Source organism: Oryzias latipes, chromosome 8 (genome assembly GCF_002234675.1).
Source record: "Oryzias latipes chromosome 8, ASM223467v1".
Lineage (NCBI taxonomy): Eukaryota > Metazoa > Chordata > Actinopteri > Beloniformes > Adrianichthyidae > Oryzias > Oryzias latipes.
Genome location: NC_019866.2, coordinates 3,928,197 through 3,955,422, shown reverse-complemented (window position 1 = coordinate 3,955,422; position 27,226 = coordinate 3,928,197). Strand labels below are relative to the sequence as shown.

At 41.2% G+C, this 27,226-nt stretch overlaps 5 protein-coding genes across 11 annotated transcripts; 3 read left to right on the top strand and 2 right to left on the bottom strand.

The window, feature by feature from the left end:
- Positions 1-132: 132 nt before the first annotated feature.
- On the bottom strand, positions 133-3,329 carry LOC101168291 (sesquipedalian-1-like). 4 transcript variants are annotated; one of them, XR_002873637.1, is made up of 5 exons: positions 2,958-3,327; positions 2,066-2,154; positions 1,673-1,973; positions 596-1,103; positions 133-265 (listed from the first exon to the last, which is right to left on the bottom strand). XR_002873637.1 is itself a non-coding variant. In XM_023957362.1 (4 exons), exons 2-4 carry the CDS (start codon positions 2,144-2,146, stop codon positions 700-702), a joined length of 786 nt encoding a protein of 261 aa, XP_023813130.1. In that variant the 5' UTR covers positions 2,147-2,168; positions 2,958-3,329; the 3' UTR covers positions 133-699. The 4 variants fall into 4 exon arrangements, 3 of the variants coding, with proteins under 3 accessions (XP_023813130.1, XP_023813129.1, XP_020560636.2); XM_023957362.1 differs by having other exon boundaries at positions 133-1,103; positions 2,066-2,168; positions 2,958-3,329; XM_023957361.1 differs by having other exon boundaries at positions 133-1,103.
- Positions 3,330-4,153: 824 nt separating this feature from the next.
- cd2bp2 (CD2 cytoplasmic tail binding protein 2) lies at positions 4,154-7,210 on the top strand. Of its 2 annotated transcripts, XM_011477829.3 has the most exons (7): positions 4,154-4,241; positions 4,504-4,582; positions 5,179-5,308; positions 5,478-5,635; positions 5,713-6,301; positions 6,384-6,469; positions 6,940-7,210. In XM_011477829.3, the coding sequence occupies exons 2-7, from the start codon at positions 4,508-4,510 to the stop codon at positions 7,048-7,050; spliced, it is 1,149 nt and encodes a 382-aa protein (XP_011476131.1). In that variant the 5' UTR covers positions 4,154-4,241; positions 4,504-4,507; the 3' UTR covers positions 7,051-7,210. The 2 variants fall into 2 exon arrangements, with proteins under 2 accessions (XP_011476131.1, XP_004071229.1); XM_004071181.4 differs by having other exon boundaries at positions 4,208-4,582.
- Positions 7,211-7,867: 657 nt separating this feature from the next.
- Positions 7,868-18,760, top strand: LOC101168043. Of its 3 annotated transcripts, none has more exons than XM_004071241.4 (10): positions 7,868-7,992; positions 8,898-8,925; positions 9,023-9,200; positions 9,584-9,746; positions 11,089-11,126; positions 11,233-13,815; positions 14,934-15,075; positions 15,564-15,673; positions 16,954-17,022; positions 17,483-18,760. In XM_004071241.4, exons 3-10 carry the CDS (start codon positions 9,058-9,060, stop codon positions 17,772-17,774), a joined length of 3,540 nt encoding a protein of 1,179 aa, XP_004071289.1. In that variant the 5' UTR covers positions 7,868-7,992; positions 8,898-8,925; positions 9,023-9,057; the 3' UTR covers positions 17,775-18,760. The 3 variants fall into 3 exon arrangements, with proteins under 3 accessions (XP_004071289.1, XP_011476130.1, XP_020560741.1); XM_020705082.2 differs by lacking the exon at positions 7,868-7,992 and adding an exon at positions 8,013-8,150; XM_011477828.3 differs by lacking the exon at positions 8,898-8,925 and having other exon boundaries at positions 7,879-7,992.
- Positions 18,371-20,829, bottom strand: tmem265 (transmembrane protein 265). The gene is made up of 3 exons (XM_004071180.4): positions 20,447-20,829; positions 19,394-19,638; positions 18,371-19,308 (listed from the first exon to the last, which is right to left on the bottom strand). Exons 2-3 carry the CDS (start codon positions 19,619-19,621, stop codon positions 19,153-19,155), a joined length of 384 nt encoding a protein of 127 aa, XP_004071228.1. The 5' UTR covers positions 19,622-19,638; positions 20,447-20,829; the 3' UTR covers positions 18,371-19,152.
- A 718-nt stretch (positions 20,830-21,547) lies between these two features.
- On the top strand, positions 21,548-25,317 carry c8h16orf58 (chromosome 8 C16orf58 homolog). Its single transcript, XM_004071179.4, has 14 exons — positions 21,548-21,825; positions 21,896-21,973; positions 22,059-22,173; positions 22,272-22,317; positions 22,401-22,433; positions 22,518-22,623; positions 23,804-23,905; positions 24,010-24,080; positions 24,178-24,362; positions 24,453-24,510; positions 24,584-24,648; positions 24,718-24,840; positions 24,910-24,975; positions 25,080-25,317. The coding sequence occupies exons 1-14, from the start codon at positions 21,688-21,690 to the stop codon at positions 25,163-25,165; spliced, it is 1,272 nt and encodes a 423-aa protein (XP_004071227.1). The 5' UTR covers positions 21,548-21,687; the 3' UTR covers positions 25,166-25,317.
- The last annotated feature ends 1,909 nt before the right edge of the window (positions 25,318-27,226 follow it).

Sequence of the window (27,226 nt, the reverse complement as noted above, 5' to 3'; positions counted from 1 at the left end):
GTTTGAAGCAACTTAGTGTGTGTGGACAGGCCCCGCCCCTTTTAGACTAACACCTGACAGTAATGAGCGTGAACTTCCGCAAACTTGTTGTTTATTATATTGGGAACAGGACAGGACAAGTTAAAAAAAGAATGATATAAATAGTTTTATTGATTGCAACAACCACAGAATTAATCATAACGGAAAGAAATAAGTTTTAAGTCCTTATCAAGGGCGTTTTCTCCATTTTCAGGTGAAAGTGCAGCGAGAGGAAGCTGTCATTTTCCTAAAAAAAGAACAAAAAATTATATTTACTTCAACTAAATTTTGTCTGAAAATCTGCTTTGTATTAAGCATTTTGTATCTTAGTATTATAAACATAAGGATTCAGAACATTTTTATGACAAATTCAAAGAACTAAACTTCCCACCCTGAGAGTATTTATTTACGCTGCAGATATTTTGTTTTTTGCAGTGAATTAAAACATTGATAATTATAGAAGCACAGTTTCAGGAAAAGCAGAAATTGATCGAATATGTGTTTTTATATCAGGTAATTTCTAAATCACCTTATATGACCTTCAATAGGAATTTCTCTAAGACAGCAAACACTCAACTGCTTTGAACATCAACAGGTGTTTGGGCCTTAAAGTTCAGTTCCTCCAGCTCGGTTCCAGTTCCTCCTAAAGAATCTCAAATCCTTTTTTTTTTTTTTTCTTCTTTACTGCAGGTCGATGAGGGCCTCCTCACTCGTATCCTCCTCCACACGTTTGCCTCTCAGCCACTCTTCTCTCACTCTTCCCACTTCCTGGCCGTAATAATCGTGAAGTTGGCTGAAGTCCTCCATTGCGTCCGACCCGACCAGAGGCCATTCTCCGTAGGGAGGAGGCGGCCCGTTGAGCGGGGTGACGTAGGCGTTCCTCCTGGACCACACTTTGGGGGATTTTTTGGTGACGGCTTTAGTTGATGATGGAGGCGCTTGTAGAACGGTGCTGGCACTGAAGCTTCTCCGCTCCCTGACACTGACGTCCACCGGTGGGCCCAGAGCTCCCGATGAGATCCTGTTCATGGCCAGACTGAGAGCACTGCCAGACGAGCGAGAAGCTCTGGAACCTTGTTTAGCTTCTGCAGAGTACAGAAGGAATTTGAACTTCTCTTCACAGAAAAGATTTCTTTTTTATCAGTGGCGGACCGTGCATCACACACCCAGGCCTTCAGTAGTGCTATGCATGAATCACTCAACCCCTCATTAACCATTTTATGATGCTTTGCATTGCATATTGAAAATTCCTGTAGCCACGGTAAATAAAACCTCGTTATGGAACTACAGCCACTAAAAAAAAAACATTGAAAAGAACCACATAAATTTGGAATATTTATGTGAAGGCCTAAAAAGTATCTGAATCATGTGTGAATTATATTTTGTCCATGGATACCACATAAATTTGAAATATGTATGTGGTATGCATGGACCAAGTATAATTAACTCATGATTCAGACATTTTTTAGGCCTTCAGAGAAGGCCTTGAAGGCCCTGACGGCCCACCGCTGCCTTTATGATATTGTTTGGAGGAGATATAATTTGAAATGAGATCAACTTGGGATTGCAGATCATTGTGGACCATGTATTTTGAAAAAGATTTGCATGCAAAAGTCAAGGAATGTTAAAAAACAAAAAGAACTTTCTCATGTACCTTCATACAGCCTCTCCAGGTCCCTCACCAGCAAGGAGAGGTAACAGTGACTTGCCGACATCAACGCTTCCACCCAGCTCTCCTGAGTTTGACGACTCTCCGCTGCAAACGTGTACGTTTTAAGTCCAGGCCCAAACACCAAGGAGAAGGCAAACGGTTCTTCGGCCTCCAAACACCGGACGGCACAGCCCTCCAGCACGATGACCCCCAGCAGGTGGCGGTCGGCGGGGCGCTCCTGGTAGAAGAGCAAGTTCGCCTTCAAAACAAACCATCGTCTCTGGAAGGTGGCGGTTCTCACTTTCTGTCGGGAAGAAAAGCGTAACAACAACTCCTGTGATTTCATCTCTGTTCATGTTTGTAAAATACATCTTTATGTTTGGAGTTTTGTCAGACCTTTTTGTAGAGGTAGCCTTCCTTATCAACTGGAGAAGTGCATGACAAGTAATGGGTCAGAATCTTCTCGTGGACTTTCATCCCAACTCCTAAAAATGAGAAACTAGTGGAATATGTTCAAGGTGGAAAATATTGCTGCAAAAGCCAAATAAAGCCCTTTTTACTGTTTAGCCATAGCCAACTTGTGTGCAGTTACTGGTTTCATGTTCACATCACTTTTTGGTTTAACCCACTAAAACAGAGCAAGCTTTAGTTTCGGTCTTCCTCCCTTTTGCACCTAAAACTTCCTGTAGTTTGCAGGAAGAAAAACACCAGTTTTTCAAGTTTTACAAAGACAAACACAACTTTTAACCATTGTTTATTTTGAAATTTGAAGTAATAACCACCTTGATATGTAAATGACCTTTCTTTTAGCAAACAAACCTTTACATATATTGTTTTTTTAAAGGAGGCTAAACCCTTTTTATCTAAACAAAAAAGGGCTTGGAGCTTTTATTTTTTTGTTTTTGAAGATGTTGCTCCTCTAATCTAACTGTTTTGGTCTGATATTTCTATTCTTCAGTAAAAACAGAATGTTAATCAATCTTTTTATTTATTTATAATACACCTTTTTGTTTTAATAAAGTAATGCAACAGAATTTTCAGAATAAAAGTATCTTTAAACCTTAACTACTAGAAGTGAACAAAGATCATCATATGAATAAATGAATAAATAAAACTTGTGAAACATGCAATACCATCAACCCCCATGCATCCAACATAACGACATTTATTTTAAACCTGGTAAGTACCTCATAATAAACAATAAAAATGTCAGCACATTTCCAAAACCACAATATTTTTCTTGGCTGCTCACATCACTGCAGATTTGACAGCGCTGACTCAGACTTACCTTTTGTCAAGCAGTAAGGGTCACTTTGGCCTCCCACGCAGTCCTTTCATTATTCAGATCGACACATTATGTTTTAATTTTTGTTGTTGTTAAATATGAAGGCGGTTGTTTGCTGTCAGGTTGATTCGACCAGCCCAGACAATGTTTTCATATTTAGCATTAAGTTACTAAAGCTGGTTCCCTCATGGGCACCGAAGGACGAGCGTTTAAATATAAATAACTCAACCCACTTCCTGGTAATAATACCCTGACACGTTATATTCTCTGTTGAGTCTGCCCGGAGCTCCTGGGAACTGAGCAGTCGCGACCTGCTTCACTGTCAAGAAGTGAGATTCTAGTGGCTGTGGTGGAGTTGACTGCCTTGGCTCCATCATTTCTCCTTTTATTTCTTTTATGATGTGATTTCCTTATGATTGCTTTTAAGGCGACTGACTCTGCTGTGGGCAGATGGAAAATAACTGAAAAGATTCAGTTCCCTGTCAAAAACAGCACCACTTTTATTGATCTAGGTTTTTTTTCCACTTTTTTTAAAGCTATAATTAGATCAGCTTCTGATTCTATATTTATAGAATAATTTCAACTCCTGGTAAGGATTTGTGTTTGTTGCCATGGAAAATAACAAAATCTTTTTTTAAATTGAGCAGCTTTCCTAATAAGGTTCCTATTGTGCATAAATCCCGTGCATTTTCCTTATGTGCTTTTAAAAACTAATACAATAAAAGATTAAAAATGCAAACGATTGAAAATGCAGATCTAATAATAATTATTTTGTTTGTGTGCTATCACAAATAAAAAAAGAGCTATTTTAAAAAATGATAAAATAAAAAGACTTAGTTATAAATTCAATAGCATTAATGGCTTTTAGGGAGAAGCATTAAATCTACAAAAATGAAACATAGCTCTATTCAAAGTGTAGTTTTCAAAATGACGTCTGAAAGAGCAAAACTGAAATCGAATATTGTTTCTCTGAATTCTCATTTCTAGATTTATTAACAGTTTTACAGAAAATTATTCCTGCTTTAACTATTCACAACTGCAGTTTTTCAAAAAGGGTGTGGTAAATAAAGACAGTTTGCTAAAAAAAACGGATAACAAAAGATGAATGAATCCTAAACAAAATGTAATTTTTGAGCCAGCCTCAACGCTTTTATCTTTGAAAATAACAGCTGTTACCCTCCACACCACATGGTGGCGGTGTTGCGTCATTCCGCCATTGTTGAATAACAATAAAATCTAGATTTCCGTCAAACAAGAAGCGAAAGCGAACGTTGACAATTTATGCAGGTTTTTTACCACGCTCTCCCTATCTGTTCTATTGTGTCATTTATACTTATTATTTGTTTATACATTATGTTGACCAACATAATGTTGAATGCCTTTCGTATATCGAGTCGCAGTTGGTGGCGAGGCGTTTACTTGTTCTGCATGCTCTCCGTGTTGTTGTTTGCTAACACTTAGCTGCAAAGCTAATAACGTGCGTGTTATTACAGTCACTTGTGGGTGTGTAGTTGCGTGGATAAAAGTGGTGCTCTGTTGTCTTCTCCAGCACCATGTCGAAGAGAAAAGTGACATTTCAGGACGGGAACGAAGAGTTTGAACTGGAAGACGACGGGCTCACGAAGAAGGTAAAGCCGGAGGATCTGTCAGGGTTTTGCTAAAAAAGTTTAGCCTTTGATTTCCTGAATTTTGATCTGGATAAACTATATAAGTAATCATTTGTTACGTATTGGTACTAATTAAGTGCCGCGTGTTTTATTTTAGTTTTGTGCTGCGTCATTCATTTCTGTGTTTTCCTCATGATGAGCTGTTGGCCTTTATTTGATGCACTATTTTCATTCCACTATTCTATTGAAATATTAGTACAGTTATTTTAAAGATGTTTACTTTATTTTGATATATTCTAAAACGGCATTTGCATAACTAATAAGTTATAACTTTTATTAGTCATTTGAAATCTTTTCCAGTAACTTATGAACTGAGATTATTTTTAGCTTAAGTGGACACTTTGTTTAATTCAAAATATGGCAGACCTGTGTAATTTTTTTATTATCTGAGAAATGATAGAATGTAAAAGAATAAAAACACCTATTTTTAGGTGAAGCATGACCTTGTTTTACTGTTTAGGTTATGCTTTTTTTGGGGGCATCGATCACAAAATAAATACATTTGTTTCGCTTTTGTTTCTAAGTGCCATCCCTATGACTTTGTTTTGTTGAAACAGAGCTGTGAGGCAGTGAGTGGACCAGGTTCCAGGTTCAAGGGCAAACATTCACTAGACAGTGATGAAGAGGACGAAGGAGGAGAATCAAAACACAGCAAATACAACATTCTAGCCAGCGATGATGTGGAGGGTAAGCCTTGTTTTTTGTTTGTTTTGAAAAATAATATAAGTGAGGGTGCTTTAATTTTAAACCAAGATGTTTAATATCTGTTTACCTGCACAAAGTAGTCCTTTATGCTAATAGTGCTTTCGTAAACTTTCCCTGGAAGCTGTTTTAATGTCAGAAAATGTGTTTTCAGGTCAAGAAGGAGCAACTATCGACTATGATGAGGGAGTATCTATTACACCTTTTAACCTAGAAGAGGAGATGGAGGAAGGTCACTTCGATTCAGAGGGAAACTATTTCATCAAAAAGGAGAAAGAGATTAAAGACAACTGGCTAGACAACATAGACTGGGTAACTAGTTTTAGGAACACATACATGGCGTATTTTCAGTCAAGAGAGAATGAATGAAACATCTTCCTTTATTACAGGTAAAAATAAGAGAGCAGCCTTTCAAAAAGAAGAAGAAAGGTCTGGGAGCCAAGCGGGTGCGCAGAGCTGGTGATGAGGATGAGGCTGAGGAGGAAAAGCGGAGGGAGGAAAAGCAAGTAGACAAGGGTGATCAGGAAGAGGAAGAGGAGGAGGAGGAGGAGGAGACACCTGTAGAGGACCCCCTGGCATCCTACACGCAGCATCAGCTCACTGAAGCTGTTGTTGAGTTATTGGAACCCGGAGAAACGGTTGCTACGGCGCTCCGTCGGTTAGGAGGCCTTGGGGGGAAGAAGGGGAAGCTGAGGAAAGAGAACGAACCCACAAAGGAGAACAAAAGAGATGCCGAGAAGCTGGATAAGCTCACAGCTCTCGCTGACAGACTGGTTGGATCAGGGATGTTTGAAATCTATCAGCACACTTATGAGAAACTAGGATTTTTGATGAAGAGGATGACGAGCAAGCAGCCAGCAGACAGGCAGAGAACCAGGTGTAGTGACGATGAGGATGAACTCGACATGTTTGGCGACAAATTTGATGAGAAAGTTGAGGAAAAATCAGAAGACAAAGAGGATGAGGAAGACAAAAGAGGTAATTTGGCGAAACATTTGAAGATTTTCGGTTGTCGTCACATGCAATGTAACTTATTTGATCGATCTTTCTGAACTTTTAGTGACGGATGAAGTGATGTGGGAGTACAAATGGGACAACAAGGAAAACACAGAGGTCTACGGCCCCTTCACCAGCCAGCAGATGCAGGTTATTCCCCTCAAATTTGTACATGAAGAATTATTCTTATGGGATTTGTGCAAAATTAAACTGTTAATCTCCCTTTTGTGTTTTAATATAAACAATTAGAAAGTGGTGTCTTTGTCTATATCTGTCAGCTAATAGTTCATTTGACGCCTAATGTACAAGAATTGTGTAATTATTGTTACTCCTATACATTGTTTTGAATAAAATCAGGATACAGAATATGTTTAAATGATATTTAAGTGAAGTCATAATTGACATTATTACAAAAAATGATAAAATCTGTGCAGCTTTAATGCAGCATTTTATGTCTACCTTTTAAAGTTTATTTATTTTTTAAGTGAATTTTAACTGCTCTCTTTCTGTAAAGATAGCAGTAAATCCCACCGTGTTTGCCAGATTATTGACTTGTAAAGTAGCTCTGACCCTCAGTTGGACCTGGTGGGGTTTTAATCTTCTTATTGTTCGTTTTCCAGGGCTGGGTGGACGAAGGCTATTTCAGCGACGGCGTGTACTGCAGGAGGGTCGACCAGGAAGGGTCTCAGTTCTACAACTCAAGAAGAATAGACTTTGATCTTTACACATGAATTATGGCCATAAATGATCCTCATCATTTTTGCAGTTTGGTGTTGTTTATCCCATAATTCTTTCAAAGTCTTCCCTGTCTCTTCTTTAATTTGAAAAACATGATATTTGTTTTAAATGTATTTCTTTTCTGCATGTTTTTAATAAACTTGCTGTGTTTAATATTGTTTCTTTCCTTTATTTTGTGGGTCATCCAATGTACCATAATATATTTTAACAGGTGCTGAAATTCAAATCAAGGAAGCAATATATATATATTTTGTATTTTTCTTATATTTGTTTAGACATTTCTTTAAATAAATTTGAAGATGAAGCTCGAGTATTTAATATGATTTGAAGAAATCTGCTTTAAAGCGGTGTCTTTTAAGTCATTCAATTTACATTCTTTTGAAAATTACTCATTACTGATACTGTGTCACCCGAGGACACAAAACAACCCAACGCTAAAGTTGTTGTTTCTCTTTCGGCTTTTTCCCATCAGGGGTCGCCACAGCGAACAAGTCGCATGGTAAATTTGGCAATGTTTTACGCCGGATGCCCTTCCTGACGCAACCTTCTCAAAGCAACCGGGCTTGGGACCGGCACAGAGGTAGAGAAGGGAACAGGGAGCAGCCCGGATTCGAACCTGGGTTTCACGGACGGAAGGCGCCGCAAACCAGCACGAGCTAAACCGGCTCCACAAAGCGTAATTTTCCACAGCGCTCCTATTGGCTAACCTCAAACAGTGACCCCGTTCATGTTGTCTCCTTATTGGTCAGATTACAAAAAGGCGGGCCTCGGTGGGAGCTCTTCGTGCCGTGATTGGTCGAGCTGTTTTGCCTGGCTGGTTCATTTGTAAAAACGGATATTTCGGCGAGTCGCGGTAGGGCGCCGTCCGTCCGGCATGTCTTGTTTACGTCGCGTTTGGATTATTACTCCACGGCCCAGTTAAATATTTCGCAAAGGTTTGTTAGCTGTTTTATATTAATGTGTGTGTTTCTACGTAAACTACACGCATTGGTCGAGCCCTGCTTCCACCTGAAATGTTCTGGCGAAATGACAGTTCTCGGATACGACTATTGTCTGCTGCAGTAACTGCTGAAAACCTTTGGAGAATATCGAGGTTAGCCGAGGAAAAGAGAACATAGATAATGTAAACGTACATGTTCTATCAGGGAAATGGCCTTAATTTGTGTTTTCAAAACGACAGGTGACCAACGTTAACCAGCTATATTTATTTCGTTTGTTTAAAAAAAAAAAAGTTTGGAAAATGAGACCCTCTCCAGGAAGTAGACGGCGCTCAGATTTGATGAAACCACCGCTTCATTTTTTTGGGGTAAAAACTAGCTCAGTTAAAGTTCATTGTAAGAATACTTGTGTCTTTTATGGGTTTGGGTAGGGTAAAAAAAATAAAAAATGATTGTGGTGCGTTAACCGCAATGAAGGAATCGGCGCGTGCTCATCTCAGTAGCTGGTATTTGATGCTAGAATTCAAATGATAATCAAATGGGAGTTATTTCTTTTTATGTATATTTTTCTCTAAGTTTGTTTTGTTTAAGACTCAAACTAAAACATGAAAGTAAATTTCATCATTGTTTAGTTGTATTAAATCGTTTAAATGCAGAAAACCAACAACATCAGGTTGTTGGAAGCAGAAATGCTTCATCAGATGAATTCCATGATAATAATCTGTGATCCTCCTCTTCATCACACAATAATTTAAGCATCTTCAGTCAGTCAGATCAGCTCAATTCATTCACAATGACTCTTAAAAAATCTTTAAAAAGTTGAAGTCATTTAAATGTTCCCCCCTGGAGGCCTAATAGATGAATTTAACACTTTAATATGAATATGTATCTCTCAATTTCAGACTAATCGCTGCAGCAGGCTTGAGGAAAGTAAGTGACCCGTCTTTGGAACTTGCTTTGAGCTGTGTTTGTTCTGATGTGAGCCCCCCCCCCCCCCCCCCCCCTCCGCCGCATGTTTTATCCACAGAGAAGACCAGAGGAGGAGAGTGAAGGAGCAAAGGGATGTTGACCCATCCCTCTGACTCGCTCGCTCAGATCATTTTCCCGATGGATGAAGATGCTATTGCCCCAAACCCTGTCTGTAGTGCACCTCCCCAAAGTGAACCTGCACCGCCTTTCCTCCCCCTTTCCTACATCACTCCCAGGTATAGTTGTTGTGGCACTTTTTGCTTCTGTTTTGCTTCCACCTTCATGTTTTGTTGCTATATTTTACAGTACAGCTGATTCAGGAATTATAAACAAAACACACTATAGTTATTTTTACCTGAAGAATCTGAAATTCTGTGCAGGTGACTCTTGGAAGTTAAAAAAAAAAGCTGCAAAGCTGATGACATAACTTTATGTTTATTTAAACAAAAAGCTAAAATGCACATTTGTGTACAAGAAAAGCCTTAAAAAATTGCTCAATAGACATCATGTATGTATTTTTCCCATAACTATTGTTTGTACATGTTGAATTTTTTTTAACAGTGATGCATTTTCTATAAGTAAACAACAGACTAAAGTTCTTATTTATTCTTTTTTTAAGCTGTTCAAAAGATGGCCTGTCTGGTCATCAGAGGAGTGGTGGCGTCCGAGGGATTAGAGGGCAAATGCAGAAAAAGCAGGGTTACGCCGACACACAAGTCACCCAAAAAACAACCACAAACAGTCCGTCCACTGCCAATGATCAAGAGGAGAGTGCAATTATGGTATGCCGTCTGCAAACGCACCATTTAACGGCTGAACTATCAATGCAAATTTCTCATTTCTCATTCAAAGTTCAAAACATGATCCTCATTGAAAAACATTCAAACTAAATCATTTGTTTGTGTTGATAGTTCACATGTGTTAAACCAACTATCACCTTTATATTTATATATTTCTGTAGAAGCCGTGCAAAGGCTCTGTGCAGACGAACTCGTGCAAAGGGTTAATTGACTGATTTAATCCTCTTTCACAGTCTGCTGCACCAACACAAACGAGCATTTGAGTTTCTGTGTGACCTACTAACACATAAATTGCAGTTATCATAAACTAAAATATGTACCGTTGCTTTTCTGAGGCAATGCACATCAAGATAAGAGAGTAAACACAAATCATGTTTAGTAATAACGATTACAGAAACTTTATTTTGTTAAATATTTACTAGTGATCACGTTGGTTTGTGCCCTTGGTGTTGTGCTCTGGGGCATCGCTGTTACTCTTGAGCTCAAAATAAATCCCACACGGCGGTCTGTAAAATAAAAACGCTTCATTTCAACAGAAAGGGCTGTGGAGAAAGATACTCACAAATGCTTTCTAATTAGGCCTGCACAATAAATCGCAAATGTATCATTATCACGATATCTGTGCAATATGCATATCGCAAAAGACGATGAAAATTACAAGAAATGGTTATGCATTTGACCAATTGGATGAAGCCCTTTTATGTAGACAAGTTTATTTGGAGTATAATTTAAGGTATGTTGACTCTTGTTTAAATTAGACTGCAGTGAAATAGAAATGATGTTTTTGGTTGTTTTGCTATTTGTTCATATATCGCTAGTTATGTCATCATCGCGATATTGATCACTAACATCGCATATCGCAAGTTTTCCTCATATCATGCAGCTATATTTCTAATCTAAGAATAATTTGTAAGGAGAATAAAATAACAAACACAAACAAGAAGAAACATGACAGAAGCTTCTATAGAGAAATAAACAGCTATTACTCAGTCATGATGTTGGTCAGAATAACCATTCTTACTCTGCTAATGTTTTTTAACATGTTCTTTTATAATCTCATTTTTTTTCATGATATTTTTTCTGTAGTTCAAGTTATTTAAGTTATAAATTGACCAATCAGATGCCTCAGTAAAAGAACGAGGTACCGCTGTGTCACATAAATGCAACAAATCCCAGAGGATTAAAGAGAACACTTGAATGTTAGACTTCTTAATGCAAAACAAAGCTGATTTGAGAACAAATGTTCTGCATTATGTTGCTCTCAGGATCCGTTCTTGTTGGGCTTTGAATGAGGCCAACGTATAACAATATCATTTCTTTGCAGGATGAATTTAGCAGACCTACAGTGGAACTCCAAACTGAGTAAGTTGGCACAATTATCAGATTCAAGCGTTATGATTTTAGCTACAAGCATTGATATTATTTATTCTTTTTTCAAGGGGACTTAAACTGTGTTTCTTCATTCCAGGCAAAAAGAATCAGAAACACGACAGAAGAACGTTGTTGTCTTCTCTGGAAAACACAAAGCTGAAACCTTTGAAGAGACGACCTCACAAAACACATGTCTAACTCAACCTGACATGGACACATGTGGAGAAATTCCCATAGGACATGTTGTTGAAGATGCAGGCGCCCCAAAGGGATGGGTCATTGGTCCGCTGGTTCAGTCGCTGAAGTCCAAGATGGCCAGTTTCACGGAGATCGTCATGACTCCTGTCAAGTTTTTCAGAACAGGGAGTCCTCCACAATCAATCAACTGCTCATCCACACAAGCAGATGGAGACGACGCCACAGATGAACTGGAGAACCACAACCAGGATGCTGAAAGTCATCCGCAGGCCCACGGTGACTCTGGAAATACAGAGTGTTCACAAACAGCTTCACCCAAGTATTCTAGGAAACTGGAATTTGATGGATTTTCCACAGACACACGTGAACAGAGGGACGAATGCGCGTTAAATCAACAGGAACAAAGCTCCTCTTCAGTGCCTTTGCTGGACGCTTCTCTAGCCTGTGTTGTCTCCCAGCAGCATTCAGAACCCTCTGGACCCACGTTGAGTTGGTCTTCCAAACTAAGTGCCTCGCACGAGTCCAAGTTGAACAGATCTTCTTCAGAGGAGAACCCCAGAAGCCGTCCACGAGGTGATGCCGGGATCAGTGACAGACGTGCCTCCCAGCAGAGTGTTGTCAAAGTTGAACCAAGTGAGACAAACAGAAAGCCATCGGTATCTTCTTCCACGTTTCACTCTAACACTGATGAAGACGCGCTTCGGCGTGAGGAAAGCAGCCGATGCTCCGTTCAGAATCGTCTTCGCAGCAAATTAAGTGGTGGTGCTAACAAAACGCCTCTGTTGCCTATTTTAAGCACACAGCCGGTGGAGTGCCAAGCAAACTCTGAAGTCCTTTTAGTCTCAGGTGTGGCAGCAAAAAGGGGACTGAGACCAAACTGCCATGAAAAGGACGCTTCAAAGCGCAAAAAAGTGACCTCTCTTTCACACGAGACAGAAAGTCTGCCTTTTTTAAGCACGGACTCAAGTGTTGGGAGGAAGTCAAAGGCACCGCGGAAGATGAGTGCGTCCACAAATCCCACGGCAAGCGAGGAAGAGGCCGTTAAGCAAAGCAAAAGAAAAAGGATTGAGCCAACAAAAGGAAGCACAAAGGCAAGAAACGGGCATGAGAGAGCAGCAGCAAACTGTTGCCCGGATCCCATGTTGCTTTGCTCAAGCTGCGTAGCGCCGCATGACGCCTCCAGAGGCTGTAAGAGCAAAGCAAAGCACGTTAGTTCACGCGAAAGTCTCAAAACAAAAGCAGCTGACGGTGAAGCCCGTGTCAGAGTAAAGCACAGTGCTCTTTCTATCGATCTGGAATCTTCCGCTGTAATCTCTCAGGTATCTGTAGCACTCGTCCATCTCGATGAGAAGCAGCTCCAGTGTGCGACTGCAAAAGATAATCCAATGAAGCGAAAGCTGTCAAGAGATGCCAGGGCAGCAACAGACGAGACCTCGGTGCCTGTCCCATCGGGGTGTAAAACGTCCCAGAACCGCCTCACAACCAGACCGTACCAGCGGCCGAAGAGACCCAAAAATGCTCTTTACGATGCACTCGAGCCCCCCAGCTCCGCCAAAACTCCAGAACAGTGCACTGACGGTCTGAAGACCAAAGACAACCAACAAGAAAATGGCAAAGTCGAAATCCCCAAGAGATCTTCAGATTCAGAAATGACAGCTTTTGAACAAACCGCCCAACATGTTTCTACACGATCACACAGTTCTGTAGACTCCTATGAAGAAGATAAGTGTGTTGTAGATCAGGGAAACTCTCCTTTCACAGGGAGTTTTCCAAGGAACTCAGAAACTAGGAGTAAGTCCCACATGAGACTAGTTAAGAGGAGAGCAGACAGAAGATGCAGAGTTTTACAAACCAGAGGTCCTAAAGCTGAAGAGGTGACAAAATCTGCCACCATGGAGGACGCCGATCTGGCTTCTTCATCCATCCGGGATTCAGAAAGCAGCTTATCAAGATGCCTGCAACGAAGCTACTCCTGCCCAGAGATCCTGTCTCTGGAATGTCACGATGCTCCGTGGAGAAGTTTGCATTCGCCACATCCCAGCAGGTTTCACGCCTCTCACCACCATCACCACCACGGTCCTCACGTCTCGCCTCCTCACAAAACCCTGCGCCGGGCCCGTCGCCACACCGTCTGCAGTGTGGAGGTGGAGAGGGAGATAGCTCCTCTGTGTCTCCGGAAGGAAGTCTACCCGTTCAGGAGATCCGCTCCACACGAGCCGGTCCCCCGCCACCCGTCTCCCACCCACACACATTCTCCCAGCGCCTCGCTCTCAGCTCTGGCCTCCTGCTTCCTGTCTAGCCCCTTGGCTTTCCTGTCAAAGAAAGGTGACTGCAGAGGATCTGCTGCCAGCTCCAGCTCTTCTGCCCACTTCTCTCCACCCTCTTCTTCCTCCTCTGTGACACCCCAACCGTGCCCCTCCACCTGGCCTCCAGGACTGAGTCCAAAAGCCGATGCCTCTGCCACCTCGGACTCAAGCTGCAGGTAACACTTTTAAGGATCCACTCTGAAGAAAATGGTGTTTTTAACATGTTCTCGTGATGATGGGGGGGACATGTATAAAGAAAATTAGGCTTCAAATTGCATTTCTACAGAAGCAGAGAACGCCCTTCATTGTTTTATGTTTTTTTGTGCCCGTTTTCTCATGATATCATCTACTATTTCAGTGGTCCCGCCGGGCCAACCTTCTCCTCAAATAACGATGACTGTTTATGACTGACAACATCAGTTAGACCACGATTAACGTAATCAATTAGAATCTTATCGATTCTCCTGGTGTTCCACACTTTCTCTGACAAACTAACAAAATGTTGTTTTGCTGCGGATTGTAGGAAAATTAAGAATAGTATTTTGACGTCTGACTGGATTTGGTAAAAGTCGCAAACGACCTTTTCCTGCTACAGACCTTTTGATGCCGATTTATATGGTTTCTGCAGGCTACAACCACGCCTGATCCGGGCACAGGATCCTTAAATGCTTTTAAGAAAAAACTCAAAGCATGAGAGACTGAAACAATAACGTGACACTGCTTTTGATGATGTATGTGGCTTTATTGATGTTTGTTTTTTTGTATTGAAATGTGCTGCCTCTCGGCCGGGACTCCCATAGAAAAGAGGGTTTTAATCTTAGTGGGACTTTCCTGGTTAAATAAAAAAATCCAGCTAAACCAGCTGTCCTATCCAGCCCCTATCCGCTTTAAACCAATCACTTTTATCACTAAACCTAGAACACAACAGAATCTCAGAACACAATAACACTAAAGCGCCGCTGGTCGCCACAGAACAGGCTTTATCTCGTTACCACGACATAACATTTGTTATCTCGTTATCACAAGAAAATGGGATCAAAACAAAAGCTAGGCGGGCCGTTTTGTGCTTCATTTCTGATTTTATTTATTTTATTTATTCAAATCAATGTGAATCAGCAGCAGACAAAAAAATTGCTGTTTGGAAAAAAAAAGAACTTCTTTGTGACGTCGAAAATACTCCGGGCGGTCCTCAAGATCCCTGCTCTCCTCCGAAACGAGGGAGAGAAAGAGGGGACGGGGTTGCTGTTTTTAACCAAGGTGTCACGTCTGAACACTGTTTTTTTTTCTTCTTAAGTGGAAATCCGGTCCAGCTTGAATCTGAGAGGAGACAACGGAGCGAAGAGGAAGATGATGGCGAAGACACAAGCTCCTCCAGCCAGGAGTGCGAGGACGTCGTGCTGAGGGAAGAGAAGGCTCTCTCGGATTCAGAAATCAAGGTATAAACGGTCTAAAGAAATGTTGACGCTTGTTTACATTTTCTTCATATTCTTTTTTACTTTTGCTCGTTTTGGAATTCCTCCTTTTTGTGTTACTGTTGTACTCTGTTGTGTTTCTTTTCCTGGCCAACTGATGTTATTATACATCAGACTAACATTGAAACAATTAAATAAAATAAGGTATGTTTCTTCAGTGGGTTTTTCTTTAAATACATATATGTTTGAACATGCGTGGCTTTACTGTCTGATTCAAGAGTTTTCTTGTTTCATCCCGTCAGTCAACAGTAGTCTTGCAGGAAAATGTTGCTGCATGTTGATTTATTTAAAACAAAAGGATTAGTTTCTTTATTTAATACACTGCTTTGACCTTTTTTTTTTTAAACCCGAATGCCTTCATTTGTCGCCGGGTTTGCTGTTTCAGTCCTACTTTTTGTGCTGCTTTGTTTGGGATTTGGTTCATAAACGTTGGCTTTCTGTTTCCTTCACAGCTTGTGCAGCAGCACCAAGAGCGGAAAAAGGTCTCGTCTATTCGAATCCGCAAAACGTTACCCAAACCTCAGACAAACCTGACACCCATGGGTCTGCCCAAGCCCATCAGGTATGATTGAAAACATCACTGCTGCTGCAAAAGATGATCAAGATCTGAGAGATTTCAGACAGATTAAAGCTTTAGTCAGGGGTGGATACGGCCTGTCTGCGGGGAGACACAGGTGGCCCACATGTAACATTGAGGTTGTTGACAGCTCGGTGAGCCCGAAGAGAGAATGCAACGCGTAGAGCCTGCGTTATACTGCACAGCGATTGGCCATCGCACCAGTCGGATATCCACAGGCGCTGGTTTTGCCTGCCACCATAACGGCGATCAACTTCTGAGTGGCGTTTATACCTTTCAACGTATCTAGCGTTTATTTTCAACATGATCAACATCTTGATCAGACAGTTTCTGCGTCTGTGAACCCGCAGGCACACGAGGAGACGGAGGAGGAAGTGGTGTTCGTCCGCCAAACAGAGGCAGGCAACTCGGAGGCAAAACACACAAAAAAAAACTGGGATGAGGTGGATTCTCTAGTGCCTGAAGACACAAGATATTAGATCAATCTTTCCACTTGCTCTCTGCGTCTGTGTGGGAAGTTAGGTGTTTCTATCAGGTTTTTATCATCAGCAGTGTTAAAGACAGTTTCCTGGACAGAGTTGCTCTGTCATCGCGTTTTCCAATAAAAAAAAGAAGTTGAATTTATACTACAGGTGTGAAATTCCGGTCGTGGATGATGTCATCAGCCAGTGACACATTTCCCAGTGATCGGGGCGAATCCGCCATACTTTAAAGCGATGGCAAATCGCTAAACCGGGCTTTAGGATGCGGCCGCTTGACCCTCCACGGACCTGGACGACCCAAAAACCCGCAGCGTTCGTACGGGTCAACACCTGTACGGACACGTCTGACCGAGGCTTCAAATGCAGTGATTTTTGGGGCTAACGCCAGCTTTGTTTCGTTGAGTTTTATAGAACGCATTCCAAAGTAGAACTGTTAAACTAATTAATGCTAACGTATTTAAACTGTTTATGAGATTTGAAAAGCCAGCCAGATCCTGGAATTCCTTAAAATAAAAGGCAGATTCATCCAAACGTCCGTCCTGCAGCGGCTTCACCAAACGTTCCATCAAACTGAAAACCCTAACAGCTGCTGAGCATCGACTCGAGTGCAGAGTTTAGAGAATTACTTCCATTCCAAACCGCAGACATCATATCTGGCTCTGAAAGCAGGACGAACACGGTTCGCTCACTTTCTGCAGTCTAACTGAGGCAAATGCATTCCTAACTGTCTTGGTTTGTCATATTGTTTACACGCATTCTCTGTTTCTCTCTATCTAACCACAGAGTGAAGAAGAAAGAGTTTAGCTTGGAAGAAATTTACACCAACAAGAATTTCACTAAACCTCCTGGAAGGTGAGCACTTTCTAGAAATTCAAAGAATTTGGGGAGTTTAGGTTGACGAATATCTGGGTAAACTTTACATTGATGTTTGGTTTTCTGTCATTTGTGACATTTTATGGAATCATGCTTTTGTAAAAAGAAAAACACTGATTTATTCCTGTTATGTTGGTGCAAAAGAAATCCCCCAAACACCAACATTTACCACAAACTGACAGTTTAAATGGGAAATTACTCTGGAAACCCAATGAAACTTGTTTTCTAATCTGGCGGAAAACAGGATTCATAAAAAAAAGGACAAATGTTGTCAATAAGCTTAAAATTGGCTGCAAACGTACCCGGTTTTTGAATTCTTTATTTTGATATGTCTATGTTTGATCAGGAGGTGGCAGCAAAGGAAACACTCAAGTCAAAAGTGTTTATCAATCTGATCTGGACCCAGATGTTCTGACTGAATTTGTTGCTCATGTTTCAGCCGGCTTGAAACCATTTTTGAAGTGGCTCTCAACCGCAAGAATGGCTCGGAGTCGTGGTTCGGACAAAGGCGCGTCAAGCGCTTTCTGGAGTTCTTGGAGGTTGGCGGGGCCAGAAAGCCGAAGAAGGCTTTGGTGGGAAGTGGAAAAGCAGGTATTTCCTCTTCGAGGACGAGGCGAGGAGCGTTTTCTAAAGACGGGCCTCCCCTCACCATTCAGGACGTGGACTCGCTGCTCTGTGCAAAACTCGACCAGTTGAGTTTGTGGTTGATTGGCGATCAGACGGAAACGTGACTGAAGCCTCTTTGTTACCGTGCCGACTGTTATTTGTGTTTGTTTCAATGTGATGACACGCTCTTTGCAGTTTTGCTTTTATAAATACTGTGGTATTTACACACACACATATATAAATATAGTGTCAATTTATTTATTACCACTATGAAACCGTTGCCGTTTGATTCTGAACCAGCGTCTTTGAAGCCATCTGTGGTGCAGTATTCTTTACGTCGCTGAGATTTCTCGTCTCGGTTCACAGTTTGTCCATATGAGGATAAGCTAGGCCGCTACGCTGAACAGGGCGGAGCTTGTCGCTCTGCCTGTTTGAAAAGAAGTCGGCGCTTCACGCCGGTTTGTGTAACCATCCAGCATCCTTGTAACTTGTTTCTGCAGGCAGCTACTATTTTAGAAGGCTGAAAAAACTCAACATCATGCGTGTTTGTAGCCTAACATTCTAGTCGGACTTCTTGGATCTTCAGCTCAGGAGTAACCCGTTTGACGTTTGTGGCTGGGTGATGTTGGACGTTTTCCAGTTCTTCACAAAGCCTTCTGAGTTTCTTTGTCTTCTTTCTCCTCCCCTTTTTGTGTTACTACTGTACCCTGTTGTGTTTTTCTTTTCTTGGCCAAAATGTAAAGGATTATTGTCAGGTTTAAATTGTGGGTTTTGTTTGTTACCGCTGTTGAGGAGGACAAGCAGAAGTGCATGAAGAAACCGAAGCACAACATCTTTACACATTTTTATCACAAAATACATTTTGTATGTTTGTATAAAAGTACAATGCTGTATATAATTTGACAATAAACGTCTAGTAACAATGCAATAATGTCAAGGTAATTACGGCACTTTAAGACTTTTTAAGAGCTCTGCTGTCGTTTCTAGTAAAGACTCAAGAATTGCTGTATTGCTGAACAACATGCTTAGACGTAGTAAACACATTTGATAGTATTTTAAAGTGGAATTGGATATTTTACATTTTAATAAAACATGGTAATGATGAAAGCAGGAGGGTTCTGATGTCTTTTATGGTCGATTTCTTCTAAAAGTGGTTCATATATTTTTTGTTCTTCTGCTTAAGTGAAAAGTCTCCAGATTGAGTCCTGCTTCGAACCTATTCCCACTTAAATGAACATTGAATCTGTAAAACAGTTTTTTTCAACCCTGGTCGTCGAGGCGCACTGTCCGTCACACCTGGAGCTCACCTGGTTCCGCTGTGCAGAAGTGCAAAATGCAGGACGGTGAACTCTGCCGCCAAAGGTCCGTTCTCTATGCATTTAGTGACTGCGTTTTCTTCCAAAAAAAGTAACTATAAACATTTGTAAAGGTCATGTAACTTCCAGCAGCGTCGTCTTGTCCGTCCTCGCAGTAAAACGTCTCCACTATGGACTTCCAGGTGAATCAGTCTTTCAGAGTGAGAAGATATGAGACCAGTGCCAGGAGGCAGAAAATGCTGATCAAAAAGGCGTACAGGGTAACGATGGAGATGATGCCGAACTTTTTAGCCTCCTTGGAAAGCCTTGCAGAAGCTTCTCTGTCATTCTTTCTTTCTTTAGCCTGAGAAAAAAATAACAGGTTTAAGGAGCAGTTTAAGGATTCCTTGAGGTCGAATCTTCCTGTCGGGTTCAATGAGACTCATTACCTTAACTGAACTTATCAGAGCTTTCATTCCGATGCAGGAAATGCCGCAGATGATGCTGAAGATGGCCAGGACCCGGTAACTGTCATCATTCCGCACATATGAGATCATCCGCCGGACTCTGCTGGCCACAGGTTTGCAGGTTTCGTCCCTTCTGTCCTGGTCCCCCCGTTGAGCCACGACCGTCAGAGGCATCACTTCATCCCTGGGCGCTTCCGCTGATTCTGGCATTTCTGCAAGAAAGATAACTAGACGAAAAGAAAACAAACCAGAAACTGGTTTCAGTTCTGAAGCAAAAGAGAACTTAACAGACCTCCAACTAATAAAAACATGTATCTTTATTTCATTCAACCACAAATATAAAATAAAAAGCTGATCCTGAAGTTGACCAACCAAACTCCTAAAAACTGATGTGAGCTTTTCTTCTAGGGGTTTGTTTCCTATTGATGCAAATGAACATCGAACCATTTATATGAAAACAAAAACAGTGATTTTTATTTCTTCTACTGGAAATAAGTCCCGACATCAAAGGATTATTAATGAGTTGCACTAAATTGTATTCTCTGACTCCATGCTTTTCGTTGCTCTGACAAATTTTCGGTCTGATTTGAGTTTTTTTCTCGCCTCTCCACCAAACCGCTGTTACTTCTGCAAAAATAAAATACACACGTTTGAATAGGTTCCTGAAAACTAAGTCAGCAAGTTTCAAGTCTGGTATTTGCATGGATCTGTTGTGTTTTCATTTGACAAACCTGCATGACCCTCAAAGGTGTTGCCACTTGTTTTTTTTTTTGACAGGTAAGGACAACAAAAACATGGCAGGTCGCTCTTCCCATCACAGATTTGATCAAGCTTCCTCCATATTTTTGAGAAACGCTGGAATGCAGCCGTTCCCACACAGCCATGTGAATCATGTTTAGCTTCACAAACATTTGGTTTTAAATCCTCAAATGTCATCATGAGCATCACAGTCATCTTGGTCGGGTTCATAAAAGCCTTAAACATCTAAAAAACTGTTCGGATCTGATCATGAAAAGGTTGAAATAGTGAACTCACCCGACTGTCTTGAATCACTTGTCAGTAGAAATCCTCAAAAGATCAAAAATGAAGCTGATGTGAAAGTTTCAAATCCTCTTTTCTCCTTAAAATCCGTTGTTGTTCTGGTGTTTCCACCTGTGACGAACCAATCCCAGCGGACAGCTGCTCTGCCGTCACTGTGGAAATCTGGTTTCATGTCATTGGTTTTATGGCAGGAAGAAAGATAGTCATGAAACTTCCACACCCACTTACTGAGAAGGAATTTGCTTCTGTGACTCTTCCCCTCTTCCCACCCACCTTCATATTTGTCACAGGAATCCGTCACTTTGTTAGTGTAGCAACCTCATACTCTTTCCTTTTCTGGTGGGTACCTCACTTGTTGGTCTCCGTGATTCAACTTTACTAAGATTAGAGTCCTGCTTACCCAATCCCACATTCCACAGGTGCTGTTGAAGGTGTGTCAGAACTTGTTCCTCCTCAACGGGGTCAAAGAAACATTTTTGTTGTTGTTTCTGAGTGTGGATTCCCCTGCATGCTTTCATTTTTCAGGATAGCTCTATATGTATTCATCTCAAACAACATTTTCTTTCAATTAATATTAAAAACCATGTAATTTCCTGCTTTGCTCTCTTACGCAGAGATTAGATAAACTGTCTCCCCTTTTTGATCACATGATGTCATTTTTTTTATAGATTAATGCCATAGTAACTGAACTGTCAATGACATGGAAAGAACCACACCCTGTTCTTTTTTTAAATCAATGTATTAACTATTTATACACCTGATTTCAATGTGAATTTTCATCATAATGTTGTTTTCCTTATGAAATGTAAAACTATAATAACAGTAAATTACTGCATGAGTTTTCCTGCATACTTGTGTGATTCATGTAAACCACAACATTCAAAATACGTAATTTGGGGATTTTTATAAATAGACACAGTGATATTTAAGAAAATAATACAAATTGTTATCATAATTTGAATTTAAACGTTTAAACGCTCAAATAAGTCCCGATAAATATCAGTAAGTAGCGTTTTTGCGGCTGGTCTCTGCTGCGCATGACTGTTCTGGAGCTCCGCCTCACTGTTCATCCACCAATGAGAAGCCGAGAAACTGTAAGGGCGGTAACAAACCCGGAAACAAAAAATAAATTAAAGAGGACGACACGTCAGCTGTAAATAAAAACACTAGTCTGTTACTAAAAAAATATCCACAATACTTACTTTTTTACGGTTAATAAGACGTCTAACAACAACATGGAGACAAATGTGGATGGAATAGTGGCTACAGAGCGGTACGGCAGCGCCGAGTCTTGGAAGTATGTAGTTCAGGACGGAGTGATGCAACGGAGGAAGGATGGATCCAGCAGCTTCTCTCTAGTTGGAGCTTTTAAAGTAAGGATTTTATTTATTCAAAGAGGTTTCATCCTCCCGGACTCTCATGACAAATGTGCTTTTTTTGCAGAGTGTTTTTCTGCCTCAGGGTTATCCTGAAAGCGTCAGTGAAGATTACCTGCAGTATCAGTTTTGGGACACCCTGCAGGTACAGCAAATCTGAGGCTCAGCCAAACCAAACAAATGGTTTCTGGCATCAGAGTGAGAGTCTGCACCCTCCTTATGTGTGTCAGGCGTTTGCCAGCACCCTGTCGTGGACTCTGGTGACTCAGGCTTCCCTCAAAGGTGTTGGTGTTGGAAACCAAGATGCCACTGTAGCTGCAGCTACGGTTACATGGATATTAAAAGGTTAAAAGTCATTTAACTAACACCATAAATAAGAACAGTATTTTTTTTAATTTGCATTCTAAATTTCTTGCAAACATATATATTTTTTTCTCCTGCAGATGGGACTGGAATGTTTGGAAGAATCCTCTTCGCCTGGCAGAAGGGGTAGGATTGAACTCCGGCCTTTTGGACCATCAAAGTTTTTTAGGTATTCGCCTCTTCTGAAGTGGCCCTCATTTGTTTTTCAGGAGTAGGCTGGACTCTGAGGCTAAAAAATGGAGGTAGGCAGCAAAAAAAAAAGGCTCCACGACTCCAGTTTTTTTCTTTTGCTTTATGATTGTTTCCCCTCTTTTTCCAACTACCAGACTGTTTGCCGACGTTCTCAATGACATCGCCATGTTCATAGAGATCTTGGCTCCTTTCTTCCCGTCCTTCTTCACTTTGATTGTTTGCACTGCAGGAGTTTTCAAGGTAAAAAAAACAAAAATAAAATTTTCCCGTGGTTTTCCCACCCCTGGTACACAATATGCTGTTATGCAATTGTTTCATTTAATTTATTTAAATGAGGACGAGGCATGTGTTCATCAATGTTTTAGCATAGTTGGAACATAAATATGCCTAAATTAGCACAATAGATAAATCACATTAAAATAAACATACAAACATTGCAAAGAAACAAAGGGAAGGCATAGAGTTCCACAACAGCACATAGCAGACATGACCATTGGTTTTGGCTTTTAAGACTTTTAAATCAGGTAAAATGTTCCCAATTTCTGATGTGATCAGGCAATGTGGTTGTACCTTTGATGGACGCCATCATTTCACTAAATTTAGCCCTGCGTCTTCTAACTTCACTTCACTGCTTTACTTCAGAAGTGTTCCCAGTGGTCTTTTGATTATGATGATGACATTTTTAGGCAAAATGAAGTAAACTGTAAATAAAAAGAACTGTTGTTTTCAAAGACAAGTTTTCTGCAGAATGGAATTAAGAAATTTGCCTCTGTGCTGTGGGCGGGACTGTTGGCGCAGAAGTAAGCCTCTGCTGATATCCCATCATCCCTTTGCTAACAATCTCTCCCACTAGTTTACAGACCCTCACAACCCCAATCTAACGTTAGCGGCGCAACAAAAATGGCGAGCAGTATTGGAGCTTTTGATCCAATTTCCAGCTCAGACGAAGAAAACCAAGATTTATTAATGGATCTATTTGTCTGCAAGTGGATGCATCAGAATGGAGCAGAGCAGGGAGACTTTGACTCGCCCTTTTTAGTTGCTATGTCACAAAAGAGAGCTTTTTTTGAATCTGGTTTTGATTCATCGTTATTTGAAAAAACAAAAACTCAGAAATGCAGTTTAAATACAAAGTATTTGTTTATGTCCTCCATCATGAGAACATTGCATCAAGAACATGTTAAAAAAACATGTTAAAAGCACAAATTTCATTGGAGTGGGTCTTTAAAGTTTTTTTTTAGCTCACATTTCTTTGTCTGTTGGAACGAATAACTTTAAGTAGATATTTTGAAGTTTTTCGTCACTCAGTTTGTGACATAAATGGGAAAACAAGTCGCATTGACTTTCAGAGACAGATGGAGCAGACGGTGGTGGATTTAGGTTCAGCTGTACAGAAACTGTCTGCACTTGTCTTCTTTAGGCCATCGTTGGAGTCGCTGGAGGTGCAACCAGAGCTGCGCTGACCGTTCATCAGGCTCGCAGGGACAATATGGCTGACATTTCTGCCAAAGATGGAAGTCAGGTCATTTTCATACATTAAGTTTTTTTTCCAAACTTCTTCTGAAACCTGAAAACGGCTCACAGGACAAATTTACTGAATTTACCCTCTTTTTATTTTTTATTCAGGAGACTTTGGTGAATTTGGCAGGACTTGTTGTTAGTTTGATACTTATTCCCCTCATCACTGATAACTCCTCGTAAGTGATCTGAATGTTTTTTCTTCCAAACACGAACTTTGGAGTCCTTTTAAATATCAAATCTTCCTTCATTCTTTCCTGGCTTTTTGCCCTTCAGGCTGAGTCTTGGTCTCTTCTTCCTCTTCACCATCCTCCATCTGTTTGCCAACTACAAGGCTGTGCGTTCAGTTGTCATGGAAACCTTCAACCAAGCTCGACTTTCAATCGTGTTGCAGCAGTACCTGAAGGACAAACGCATCCTGAGTCCATTTGAGGCCAATCGGAGAGAGCCCGTTTTCTTGGGTTTGTAATAAATCTTTTCATTTTTTCCACTGTCACTTTTTTGTCGTTTTGCGGTGATGAAATGTCGTCTTTTGTTTGTTTAACTTGCAGAGTTTAAAATAACCACACCGATCAAGCTTGGAGTGAAGCTGCAGGATGTTGTACAGAGGTGACTCGGTCTATCTTTTTTGCATAAATGTTGTTTTCTTTCAAATCAACAAACTAAACTGCTTCATTCACAGCCCAGAAGACTTCCATTTGGCTTTGAGGAATAACTCCATGGCTTACCTCCTAGGAGTCAGAAATGGTAACTCGTATTCCTTCAAACGATGCATATTTAATTGCCGTGTTAACACTAACCCTGTTTTCCGCTCAGGTTGTATTTGCGTTTGTCTGGGATCTGGGGCATCAGTGCACGATGAGATCCGAGCGGCATGTCAGGCCTTGTGCCTGAGCAATATGTTGAAAAGTCCTTCATTCAGTCAAACAAGCAAGCAAAGTGAGTCTTGACATCTCTTTGTATTCTTTTTGAAGTTCTTTTTTACTCTAAACTTTATTTCCATCAAAGGTTTGTGGGAAATGGTCCAGAAGAGTCAAGAGGTCATTGATGCTAATTTCCACACATTTCTCAAAGGTGAGTTAACTTAAAATTATCACTCGTAATTTAGCTTTTCTTTTTTTATGAAATGTATTTATTTGTATTACATTAAAAAAAGCACAATTTGCTAATATTTGCAGGTGTGGAAGCTGCAGGATGGGACACAAAACGAACTCTGCTCAACTGGGATGAATGGAGAGCAGAGTGGAAAAGAAAAAGCAGCTGAGCTTTCCTTTTTTTTAATCCTCTGATCCACTTTTGATTTAAAAGGACTTCTGTTTTTTTTTTGTCTAGTTGTTATATCTTTCACATAAAAAGGAGAAAATGTTTTTTGAGGCACATTTTTATTTGCTGTCAATAAAGCGATTATTGACCAGATTTAAGCTTTGTGACTTTTTTCTTTCTTATTCTTATTTGTTCTTCTTCTTTCTCTTTCGGCTTTTCCCATCAGGGGTCGCCACAGCGAATCATCCTTTTCCACCTCACTCTATCATGAACATCTTCTACCCTAACGTTAGCCAACTTCATGTCCTCTGTTAAGACATCCATATATCTCCTCTTTGGCCGTCCTCTTGCCCTCCGGCCAGGCAGCTCCATCTCCAACATCCTTCTACCAATATATCCACTATCCCTCCTCTGAACATGTCCAAACCATCTCAGTCTGGCTTCTCTGACTTTGTCGCTAACACAGGCAACATGAGCCGTCCCTCTGATGTACTCGTTCCTTAACCTGTCTAACCTGGTCACTCCTAAGGAGAACCTCAACATCTTCATCTCCGCTACCTCCATCTCAGCCTCTTGTCTCTGTCTCACTGCTACCGTCTCTAACCCATAGAGCAGAGCTGGTCTCACCACTGTCTTGTACACCTTTCCTTTGAGTCTTGCTGGCACTCTTCTGTCACACAACACTCCTGACACTTTCCTCCACCCGCTCCAACCTGCCTGCACTCGCCTCTTCACCTCTTTTCCACAATCCCCATCACACTGAACTGTTGACCCCAAGTACTTAAACTCCTGCACCTTCTTCACCTCAGTCCCCTGTAACCTAACGCTTCTACCTTGATCCCTCTCGTTCAGACACATGTATTCTGTCTTACTACGACTGACCTTCATACCTCTTCTTTCCAGAGCAAACCTCCACCTCTCTAGCTGTTCCTCCACCTGCTCTCTACTCTCACTGCAAATTACAATGTCATCCGCAAACATCATTGTCCAGGGAGATTCCTGTCTTACCTCGTCTGTCAGCCTGTCCATCAGCATAGCAAACAAAAAAGGACTCAAAGCCGATCCTTGGTGTAGTCCCACCTCCACCTTGAACTCCTCTGTCTGACCTACAGCACATCTCACCACCGTCATACTTCTCTCATACATGTCCTGAACTACTCTGACATACTTCTCTGCCACTCCAGACGACCTCATACAGTACCACAGCTCCTCCCTCGGCACCCTGTCATACGCCTTCTCTAAATCTACGAACACACAATGCAGCTCCTTCTGACCTTCTCTGTACTTTTCCATCAACATTCTCAAAGCAAAAATGGCATCAGTGGTGCTCTTACGGGGCATGAAACCATACTGCTGCTCACAGATCTCCACCTTCTTCCTAAGCCTGGCTTCCACTACTCTTTCCCACAGCTTCATTGTGTGGCTCATCAACTTTATTCCTCTATAGTTGCTGCAGTTCTGCATGTCACCCTTGTTTTTAAAGATCGGGACCAGAACGCTTCTCCTCCATTCCTCAGGCATCTTCTCACTCTCTAAAATCCTATTGAACAACCTTGTTAGAAATTCCACTGCTGTCTCTCCTAGGCACTTCCATACCTCCACAGGTACGTCATCAGGACCAACGGCCTTTCCGCTCTTCATCCTTTTCAGAGCCTTCCTAACCTCATCCTTTCCAATCTCTGCTACTTCCTGCTCCACAACAACCACATCTTCCTCCCTTCTTTCCCTGTCATTTTCCTCGTTCATCAGCTCCTCAAAATACTCCTTCCATCTTTTCTGTACACTCTCCTGGGTTGTTAGCACCTTTCCATCTCTGTCCTTAATCACCCTTATCTGTTGCACGTCCTTCCCATCTCTGTCTCTCTGTCTGGCTAGCCTGTACAAGTCCTTCTCTCCTTCCTTTGTGTCTAACCTGTCATAAAGCTCATCGTAAGCTTTCTGTTTGGCCTTTGCCACCTCTCTCTTCACTCTACGCTGCGCTTCCTTGTACTCCTGTCTACCTTCCTCAGTCCTTTCTACATCCCACTTCCTTTTAGCCAACCTCTTCCTCTGGACGCATTCC